The sequence below is a fragment of the Limulus polyphemus genome, unplaced genomic scaffold, assembly GCF_000517525.1.
Source record: "Limulus polyphemus unplaced genomic scaffold, Limulus_polyphemus-2.1.2 Scaffold625, whole genome shotgun sequence".
In the NCBI taxonomy this organism is placed as follows: Eukaryota; Metazoa; Arthropoda; class Merostomata; order Xiphosura; family Limulidae; genus Limulus; species Limulus polyphemus.
Window position 1 is genome coordinate 185,303 of NW_013666235.1, and position 11,549 is coordinate 196,851.

Here is an 11,549-nt window from a genome sequence, read left to right on the forward strand (position 1 = left end):
ATGTTTGGTGTGACGGGGATTCGAACCCGCGACCCACAGATTGCGAGTCGAGTGCCCTAACCACCTGGCCATGCCGAGCTCCCTTAAGAAACTAATTGGTACGGTGTAATAGATATGTCAAAAATATTAAGAGAGAAACAAAAAAAAAATGTTAAAAAGTTTACTGAATGAAAAACAAAAAGTATGTGAAAAGAAAAGCAATGACAAAATTGAAAACCAAACTTATTAAAGCGAAGTTTCTTACTTTTTTCATTCTAGTTTTTGCTACCAAGTGTTCAGCATTACTTTCTCATTTTTTTTTAAACTTACAGATTAACTTTCACCCGTTGGATAATTTATTCTGTCTGGTGGGTATCCACCTGCCATGAGAGACTACAGAAGAATAACAGTAGTCTGTTCTGACCAGTGGCCGTCCAACCTGATAATCATCCATCCAGCTGCCCGCTTTATGTGGGTTGTAAAGTGGCAGGGGTTGTTTAAAGTCGGAATAGTTGTGTAGTCTCTTTTCATTGCATATTTGTTATATCATTTTTTTATCCCATTTAAATTGGTTATATTTTAACCACAGTATCAATATTTGTTATACGATTCTGATATTTATTTAATTTGGTATTTATTATTGTTCATATATATATAACGCCTTCCAGTGGCACAGCGGAATGTCTGCGGACTTACAACGCTAGAAACCGGATGCCCGTAGTGGGCAGAGCACAGATAGCCCATTGTGTAGTTTTGTACTTAACTTCAAACAACAACACATATATATATATAAATTTATAAGTTTATTTATTTATCGTCACAAATATTAGCTTTTCGCTGCCTATCACTACTGTCTTGCTACCTAATTATGTAGCTAAACAGCAACAGGTGTATTAATAATTCATCTCATGTAAGTCAAGCTACTTAAAAGTTATACAATCGGTGGTCTTTCACTGGTCAAAATACGTTGTTAGGGGGGCTATATACAGTATGCATATTACGTTCTTCAATTTAATTTTAATTTTTTCGATGTATATAATGCTCGAATGGAGAAATAGAAAACTTTATTAAATTATATAACACCAGGGTTGTTTGAGTGTTTTTAACGATTTGTATTTTTCAGGACTGGGAACTTTTAGAAACTAACACATTGAGTAAACCTATAAAACACTGGTTTCTGTTGAAGCATGATTTTGTTTCCCGTTTACACTCTATAAACTTACAACTGGAAATGTGACAGTAAGTCAACAGTAAGTAATACGTAAACACAGTCACCATTACCGAAAGTGGTGATAGAGATCTGGTTACGCCCCCCAGTGGCACAGCGGTATGTGTGCGGACTTACAACGCTAGAAACCGGGTTTCGATACCCGTGGTGGGCAGAGCACAGATAGCCCATTATGTAGCTTTGTGCTTAACATCAGTCAAACAAACAAACTTGAGTTTTAGCGTTATAAACCTTCAGGCTTGCCGCTGAGACATTGGGAATGGGGCTTGTACCAACTAGGTAGACGTAAACCGCGCTTTATAAGAGAGGTGCTCTAGATTTTGTGTTGTCTTTGGAACTACGTCCTCCATTATCGAGTACTCAAGTTGATAACCATGATTACGAACTATATGTATTGTTTGACATCATTGTTTCTATCATAAAAATTTCAGTAAAGGACGAAAGACGGTGACGTAATTAGTCCATGCACCTTGACAACTTTCCATTGTTCGTAGATGTAGTTTTCGAGACCAACTTCAAACGAACAAAAGTCTATGGGCGCATGCGCATTAAGGTTATTTCTCAGGTATGTTATAGAAGGGAATAGCATGAAACGTGCTTCATTCTCCATGGTTCGTTGAAACGCTGTTGTAGACTTAGACGTGTGATTGGACTTGTTTAATATAGTGAATAAAACCTTCAGGAACTATCTCCAACATACACAACAAACAATTTTTTGAGGCCACTCAGCTGTCGCTCCGTTATATAAAACCTCTGTTGTTGTTGTTTGTTATTAAGCACAAATCTACACAAAGGGCTGTCTGTGCTCTGTTCACCACGAGTATCGAAACCCGGTTTCTAGCAGCATAAGTCCGTAGACATACCACTGTGCCACTGGGGGGGGGGATAAAATCCCCAGTGTATCAGGGGAGCATTTTTTTTAGTTTATGTTTTTTGATAAGGGCAAGAACATTTTGCATTATCTTTTGATCAGCTGATTGAGAGATGTTTAACATGTTAATAATCACTTTCTGTCCAGGTGGGCGGGGTGGGGAAGTTCCTAGTTTTTCACAACCAGTATGTAAACTTTGACTGTGGTAATGGCTATTCGATATATTATAGGCATGTTTGACACTGGTTTGCCGTGCGATGGCGCCACAACTTGCATCTGCGGCGACTAACCACAAGAATGTACAAATCGTTCGTAATAAAGTACAATTAACTTGCATATTATTATGCAAATGTTAACCCTTGTGCTTCTCATTCTGGTATCTCGCCCAATGTGTCAAGCCTAACAGGGTTAATGACTGTTTTAAGGAGGACTAAACAAGAACATTTTTTTATGTGTTACACATGGAAATATGAAAATATATAGTACATGTATCATTGTTTATGTAGGTATGTTATACAATGTAAATTATTTTATATAAGACTAATATATTAACGAGTGAGATTAGCAGCTGAAACATTATTTGTAGTACATTTGTATGTGTATTTTCTTTCACGTTTTGATAATCTATCTAACAAGGTGATTGCAGATTTGCTTGCTGTTAAGCGCAAAGCTGTACAATATTCTATCTGTGCTGTGCCCATCGCAGGAATTGAATCCCGAATTTTAGCGTGATAAGTCCTTATTTTTATATCTGACCACTTTTTCTAGAATAGGGAATAAAGAATATTACAATCACACTCAGAAGATGTGCATATTAACTTACTTATCAATCTTGATACAATGGACTTACAATTCAATAAGTAGGTAGAAGTAATTATTTTAACTATAGCACATTTGATTTCGTAAATTTGGAAGGCATTCTCTGTTTCATCTTGAACTCCATGTCCATTATGATGAAATAAAATTCATTCTTTAACTTTAGCCTCATGCATATTTTACATAATACAACTTATTATTTACATTTAATAAGACAGATTGTGCTATATGAATAATCAATTTTCCTAAAGACAAAAGAAACATCGTGACAAATCTTTTATATTTGGAAGAAAAAATTTAAGAATATTCCCTTCTCTAACCAACTGCGCAACATTTCTTACCAATAGTTGAAATAACAATGAAACCAAAACGGATTTTTACCAGTACAATAAAAAAACAAGAAAGATTAACATCAGTACAGTAAAAAAAACCCATAAAACAACAACAAATGCTATATTGTTTCATACTGCATAAACTCGTAAGGTGTTTATTCATATGGACCGGCCTCCCAGTGGCACAGCGGTATGTCTGCAGACTTACAGCGCTAGAAACCGGGTTTCGATACTCGTGGTGGGTAGAGTACAGATAGCCCATTGTGTAGCTTTGTGCTTAACCACAAACAAACAATTTATATGGACCAATTTAATATTTATGTTATAAGAATAATTTAGAAACACTCACATCCGCTAAGTCATTTCCTTTAAATTGATGATAAACATTTCTCCAAATATTATTCCAAGGTTCTCCGTTTAGGAAATTTCTTTATTGAGGTACTGGAAGACATTATACATATTTTCTTAATCTATGAATTGTTTCACACTGATATTTTCTATCTTTGTAACTTTATTATGTATATAAACTGTTAGAATTTTCCTACTCTGAGGAACTGTCGTTTCAGCATAAATTATCCAAGGCTCAGGGATAGCGTGACCTAAGTTGCTATAATCCTGGAGAAATGTCCCACATTGATTAACATGATTAAGAAGTTAATGCTCTTCCACAATGATGTTAGGCCTGAAAAGTCTCGGAATGAACTGACAGAATAAACCAGGAAAGCACGCAAATCTAGCTTCCACCAAAATAATAATAAAAATTTCTCTCCATTTCGGTTCACGATACAAGAAACCAAAAATATGAATTCATTAAAAAACCTTCAAATCGACATTTCTCGTTCTTTAGTCAATATTGTTCAAGCTTGGAATATTTCCTAAAAATACAAAAGGTGGAATTGATAATAACATCTCAGTGTTTGACACTGAGAGAGAGAGTGAAATCTGCCTTCAAACCAGCATACTTGCTGTGCAAATACATACGTTAAATAGTACAATTACCAGCTATAATGGGTTGCAATTAACTAGTAAGTCGAAACGCAATACGTTTAAGTTTAACATCCACCATAGTGAAACCTCCAGTTTTAATATGAAGTAAAACACGGTAAGTAAAAACTTCCAGTTTTAATATAAAGTAAAACATGGTAAGTAGGCTTATGCACACCATTGCCGCAAACGAACTTTTTGATATTTTGAATGAACTCGTTTTCTTACGATGTGACGGATATCAGAAAACAGAAGCTACTAAGGAGGTCAAACGATATATTCCCTTTTCAAAGAGATTTTGCTACATCTACAAAAATATGAAATTAGTTTATGTAGATTAACTCGGTCACTTCAAGTTAAAATCTGAGATCACAATTGTTACTTCTTCGATTAACAGCAAATATTCATCAAACTAAAGAGCAAAGACTTTCTAACTTGACGATTGGCGTATGAATAATGTGGGACTAAATGTAACCATTTTCATATCGAGAAGACTATTCTTGAACATTGTCATATTTCTGAGTACAACAAGGAAATACGAACCACATGCCGGTATACGAACACTTACAGGTAACTACATAATGACTGCATATACTGTATCTTGGAAAGAAGAAAAACTATCTTGAAAGAAAAATATTGAAATCTTTTGTTTGTTTCGGATATTCGCGCAATACGACACAAGGAATCTCTGCGTTAGCCGTCCCTAGTTTTGAACTGCTATACTATACAGTTTGTCTGTTGTTAAGCTGTTCACCACGGGTATCAAAACCTCGTTTTTAGCGTTATAAGCCTTCCGACTTACCTCTAAGCTACGTGGGGGTGGCAGACTAGATGAAAAGAAGCTAATTAATAGCACTCGCTGCCAAAATTCTTGGGATACTCAAATCGAATTATGGGATTTGTTCGTATTTCTTATAATGCAAACGTGATTTCAATGTGCGGAATGTGCTCCCATGGCAACGGAACGTGAGTCAGAAACCTATGAATTTGCAGTCCAGCCCGCTAAAATTCTGTGTCACGCCCGGACCTCATGCGGACACTGAGTCACGTCTTAGTGAAATAATATTTAAACCATAACCGCTTAGAAATTAACAGGGCAGTACAATCAAATAAATAACATTATTATCTATTACAGAATTAATACAGTGATAAATAGCTAAAAACAATGGCTTAATAAGTTCAACTGTACTATCAGATGGAACCTCGTCACGTGAATGAGATGATTAATAACTGTCTTGTTTGTTTGATTGTTGTTAAGCACAAAGCTACATAAGGGACTATCTGTGCTGTGTCCACCACCAATATCAAAACCCGATTTTTTACGTTATAAGTCCCCAGTCTTACTATTGATCACCCCCCTCCCAGTGGTTTAATGGTAAAGTTGAAGGCTTATAACGCCGGAAAGTGGGCTTTGATACCCGTGGTGGGCACAGCACAAATAGCCCACGGTGTAGCTTTGCGCTAACAACAAAAAACAAACTTACCGCTGAGCTACTGAGTGGCTTGTAAAACGGTACCCCGTATCTTTAATATGGTACGTTAGTCAATATTTGGTTGTATATATAATCAACGCAGATTATACAAATAATAAAGTTGCTTAATATATATATATGTATTTATTAGACATATGTCGATACCCTATTCTACACTGTAGAGGTCATCGTCCTTTTCTGTTATTGCCGAATGGTGTGTGATATATCACAAATATATTATAATTATCCTCTGTCGTATTAATTAACAATTAAGATTTTTTGCCATTCACGGCATTATTTTCAGGTTAGGCCATTATAATGTGATATAATTAGTCCCTTGATAAAAATGATACAGCGAAACGTCGAAAATAAAAAAATATTTGATTTGGTGATTAGTCGGGTTTATTGAAAATTCCAAATATTTGCTACAACTCTTCACTTTACGACCCGCGAGAAATGAAGAGATCTAATAAACGCTACTATTGGAAAACAGAGTACAATATCCACAAACTTGTGGTATCTTACCAAGAAACAAGAAATGAAGAGATCTAATAAACGCTACTTTGGAAAACAGAGTACAATATCCACAAACTTGTGGTATCTTACCAAGAAACAAGAAATGAAGAGATCTAATAAACGCTACTATTGGAAAACAGAGTAGAAAATCCACAAACTTGTGGTATCTTACCAAGAAATGTAGAAAGCAGTGGCGTTTCTTGAAATTTTCAAGGGTAAATAACATTGGAACAGGAACTTCCTTATCCTGTAAAAAAAAACATGAAAAATACATTTCATAAACCATCGTTTGGCGAAATTCAAGGTCCTCTCTGTATAAGACTCTACAACGGTGTATTTGCTGATTACTAATCAGTATAATTTCAAAGGGGTATCTTAACTAAGAAAATGGAGTGTATCATTATCATTTAAGTTATAATCTGGTTGTGTAAAACTGGGGATATATTTGTTTCCCGAAGGAACATGCCAAGAGCGTGTGTTCAAGAGATTTTTTTTTTTGGGGGGGGGGGGGGGATGTTTTTCTCTTGTTTTGTTTTGTTCGATCGACAAACTGGATGTATTTTCTTGTATTCTCCCCACCACACCCCCTTAATACGCGTTCATATACACTAAATAAAAGAGGCCGAGCAAGCCAGTCATTTGAAGAACGACGAAGTAACGTTAAAGTTGTCAATATCTTCTAAACGACGGGTGCTAAAAAGTGACCACCTTCACGTGACGTTGTACAGGTTCTGTTCAAAAATAAAGAGGAAACGAGGTGCTTAATACTGACTTGATTTATTTCAAGACAAAAATCTCGAACAAAGAATATTTTAGACACAGTTAGATAGCCAGAAACCAGGACTTACGAATATCTTCTTGGAGGAGATAGCGATTACGACTGTGTTGTGTGTTTTGCGTGTTTCGAATCCTATGCGTGGAATGGGATCTAGTGTTCTTACTACTCAGAGTTAATTTGGAAGATGTACAACTAAACATACAAGAAAATGTAGTGTATCATTTAAGTTATGATCTGATTGTGAAAAATTGGGGAAATCGTTGTTTTCCTAAGGAACTGACTCATTGGTACGCTGTAATAATCCTACACATTATATCTCAAAAGACAAATGAATAAGTGTATCTATTCTACTGATTGTTATAGGGAAGTTTTAAAGGTATAAAAATATTTGGTTGATTGTTGAGCACAAAACTATACGGGCCCGGCGTGGCCAAGTGGTTAAGGCGCTCTACTCACAATTTAAGGGTCCCGGGTTCGAATCCCCGTTCCACCAAACATTATTACTTCTTCTTCGCCCATACATCTCATTATTCCGCTGACCATTAATTGAAATTTAACCTTATGCCACGAGCAGGGTGAAGGAGGATTGTTTAATCTTCTAGCACCATTGATTAGTAATTATTTCTTAGGAGATAATTATTTTTAAATCAAAATAACTGCCAAGAACAACACAAGCAAACCATCGTTTGTTGCTGAGTACTAATCAGTAGTCTGCGGACTTACAACGCTAGAAACCGGGTTTCGATACCCGTGGTGGGCAGAGCACAGATAGCCCATTGTGTAGCTTTGTGCATAAATTCAAACAAAAAAAACTAATCAATATAATGGAGTGTACCATTTAAGTTATGATTACGATTGTGTTGTGTATTTCGCGGGAAATAGTTGTTTCCCCTAGGAACTAACTCAACAGTTTTTATGTCATTTACCTTCTTTGTGCTGCAGAACTAAATGTTAATGTCCTTGAAATACGTTTTTTCTGTTTTTTTAGTAGAGTGTACGCGTACTAATTATACATTGAAAGAGATGCCAAGACAAGCTATGTTTTAATAATTCAAGTTTGAAACAGACCTGCACCTCCATAACAAAGATCAGAGACCTTGAAACGACTTAAAAATCCACGTCTGATGAGGTAAGAACTACTTCGGTCGGTGAACAGAACGACCATATGTTGACTTTATAAGGAAAGGTGGAACGGCGTGTGTAGGCGTAGCGCTATAAAACCGTCTTCAGGAATTCTACCTCCATCCCAGACACGGCCGTATCGTAGAGCAAACCTGCTCTGTCGCTGCTTGTTTAACCAGAGATCCACTACGAACCTTGAATTCCAAGCAACATTGTGAAGTCTGGGTTGCTATAAATTATCTAAAGGTCATTGTTACAATTTAAGTTTCTCTGTAAATCACCATGAAAACTTTATTTTTGGTAAGTTAACTTTTCATAATTACTAATTACCTTGAATTTGTCTCTTCACTTGTTCGAGTCACTTTGAATGTTTTCGTTATTAAATTAACTGCGTACTGAGGGTGGATACGAGATATAATGATGTTTTAAACAATATTATAAAGTTTCGGTCATATAAATTAGAAGATTGAGCGTGGTTGTTTTTTTCTCTTTCGTCGACTTGGAAGGATATTTATTCTTGTTTAATTATGTACAAAAATAGGAAAATAATAGCGCATGAAATATTTATAATAAAGAGTTCGTTTCGAAAATTAGTGTACTAAGCTCCGGAAAGAGAGTTTCGCAGAAACAAGGACTTTATAAACATTTTATTACAGCATAGAGTAATTATTTCTCGAGAAAGATTTATAACATTATTTTGAAATATGAAGAGAAAGCTCAAAGAAAGGTCAAGAAGCTTTTTAATATATATATATTTGTAGCATTTTTAAAATAAAATAAAAAAGGCAAATAATATGTTTTCTCTAAAACGTACGCGTGACACTACTTTTAAACTGCATATATATGCCATATAACTGCATATATATTTTAAATGGTTATGCTCAGGACCTGTAAACAAATGAGAAAGAGGTTTGTTAGCCATTTTGTCTCTAGATGGCAGCAGCAACAAGTTGCCGTGACTGGTGTATAGTTTGTAATTAAGCACAAAGCTACACAATGGGCTATCTGTACTCTGCCCACCACGGGTGTCGAAACCCGGATTCTAGCGTTGTAAGTCCGCATACATACCGCTGTGCTACTGGGGGGGGGGGCTGACTGGTGTAAGTTTAGTTTTCGAACCTAAAGTGAAAATATGTGAATACTTTCTCATCTTTATTTTACTTGTTAATATAACATTTATGAACTTACTAGGTCAAAATGGAAGTTTATTTCCTTTTTTCTTAAAGTATATACAAATTCAGATGTCAAATTTGCAAAGAAATAAGGGGAAAAAGCAACGTACCCTTCCAAAAAATAAATAGATTAGTTTTATTTATTAGATGCAATTTTATTCTTTATTTGTTTGTAATTGTTTGTAATTAGGCCCAAAGCTACACAATGGGCTATCTGTGCTCTGCCCACCACGAGTATCGAAACCCGGATTCTAGCGTTTTAAGTCCGCAGACATTCCGCTGTGCCATTGGGGGGAGGCTTTTATTCTTTATGGTTATGTTGAATGTTGGCAACTATATTTACCCCATGGAATATGCTCTGAGGCATAATAAAGTCCCCCAAAGTGTACAATGATGTAGAAACACCATTGTGATGATGAAAATATATAAACTTCAGAAATCGTATGGATTATGAAACCTGATGTATAAAAATTCGAAGAACATTTTAATAAATTATAAGTGTTACCGACGCTGTACACGTATCTAGAAACTCGAAATCTTTGATTAAAAAATATTTAATAGAGATAATGTACAGGAAGGAAGTAGGCCACTTATATTAGCGCCACCACGTGGAGTAAGCACTGGGTCGGACGGAGGTATTTGGTCGATATGCGTTTGGAAACAGAAATGAAAAACAGAAACTCGAGATACTATAATAATAAAGTTTGTTTATAATTAAATCCAAAGCTACACAAGGGCTATCTGTGCTCTGCCCATCACGGGTATCGAAACCCGGATTCTAGCGTTATAAGTCCGCAGACGTACCGCTGTGCCACTGGGGGGGGGGGCAATAATAAAGTACTTGTAGCATCCGAAATTAAATCTTGTTATAATGTACCATTCTCTTCTAGTCCCCCCCAACAACAACTCTTCTAGTGTGTATTCAAGATGGTTATTTTATGCATGTTATTTCTAATCACTTTGTTTCAAAAACAAAATAAAAATTCGCCATCTGTTTTATTTTAAACACGGGATAGCGTATTTTTTCAAACATGGTGTCTAATTTTCTCCCTCTCTCTTTCTCTCCTTTTTTTTGTCTAACAGCAAATATACTTATAAATTTATAATAAATAATTAAAAACAACGTTTACTATTTACACAATTAAAACTTTATTGAAGCCGTACGGCTTCCACTTTAAAACAACGCGCTATAAGCACTAGTTTCGACGGGAACTTCGTCATCTTCAGGAGTTACTTTCAAGACATGCTTAATATTTTTACCCCTTTTGGCATTGCTTCACTAATATTTACATATTTCCTTGGTCTACTTTATTTTTGATAATTAGTATAATATATGTCCAAATATATTAACATATTAACTTGCTGGTCCTTCGTCTCTATTTAATACTTCATTTTTTATTTCATTATTTCTAATGTTTCTGTAATATTTAATGCTATAACACATCGAGGTTGAGCCAAAATTCAAGTTTTTTCCCATAATATTGTATATATTGGTTAGTTTTTAATTATATATTAGAATTTTAAATATTACACAAGTGCCGGTAATTCATATGCTTATAAACTATTGTTATTATTCTATTTTACAGTTTGTCCTTTTGCTATGTGTCTGGGAGGCTACCGAAAGTAAGTCTTTAAAAGCAGCGCTTCATTCAGTTTCTGCTAGAGTGCGTCGTGAAAGTGATGACGTAACTGTTAGAGAGACACCAGGACCTAAGGATCCCTTTGCTATTTTCCACGGTGGGTCTGACACCGAGGATGAAGTGGATCCTCATGCTGATCACCGCAATTTCCTCAAGGTAGAGCCAAACGGAGTTTACTATACTGTTAGGACTGGCAGCAACCCCTCAGACAGGGATGGACCAATAGTGGCTTACTATTATAGTCCTTATGAGCTACGTCATCAGGGTGGAAAATTTTATGTAGGCAATATTCCATTTTATTTCTAAGAAGAAACAACGAACATTCTCCTGTAAATCTGATCACTTATTGTATTCAGAATGAAATACAAAAACTTGAATTTCCATATTCAGAAAACAGTGATAAAGCAATAAAATTTCTGTAAACTGTTCATAAGATTTCCTTTATTTGTGTGTGTGTGTAGGCAAAGAACCTTTGTAAACTTTTATTTTGAAAATCTGAAAATATTAGCAATAGAAGTTTTAAACTATTATTTCAAAGTGCTATTTAAAAAATAAACTCTGTGAAGTATACATATTGTAACTAAACTTTGAACTTCTGATATTTTCTCTCTGTGTGTGGCCACATTTTTTTTCAATATT

The 11,549-nt window shown here is 35.4% G+C and overlaps 1 protein-coding gene across 1 annotated transcript; it reads left to right on the forward strand.

Annotated features, from left to right (window-relative positions):
- The first annotated feature begins 8,114 nt into the window (after window positions 1-8,114).
- LOC106459549 lies at window positions 8,115-11,338 on the forward strand. The gene is made up of 2 exons (XM_013919175.1): window positions 8,115-8,398; window positions 10,857-11,338. The coding sequence occupies exons 1-2, from the start codon at window positions 8,381-8,383 to the stop codon at window positions 11,214-11,216; spliced, it is 378 nt and encodes a 125-aa protein (XP_013774629.1). The 5' UTR covers window positions 8,115-8,380; the 3' UTR covers window positions 11,217-11,338.
- The last annotated feature ends 211 nt before the right edge of the window (window positions 11,339-11,549 follow it).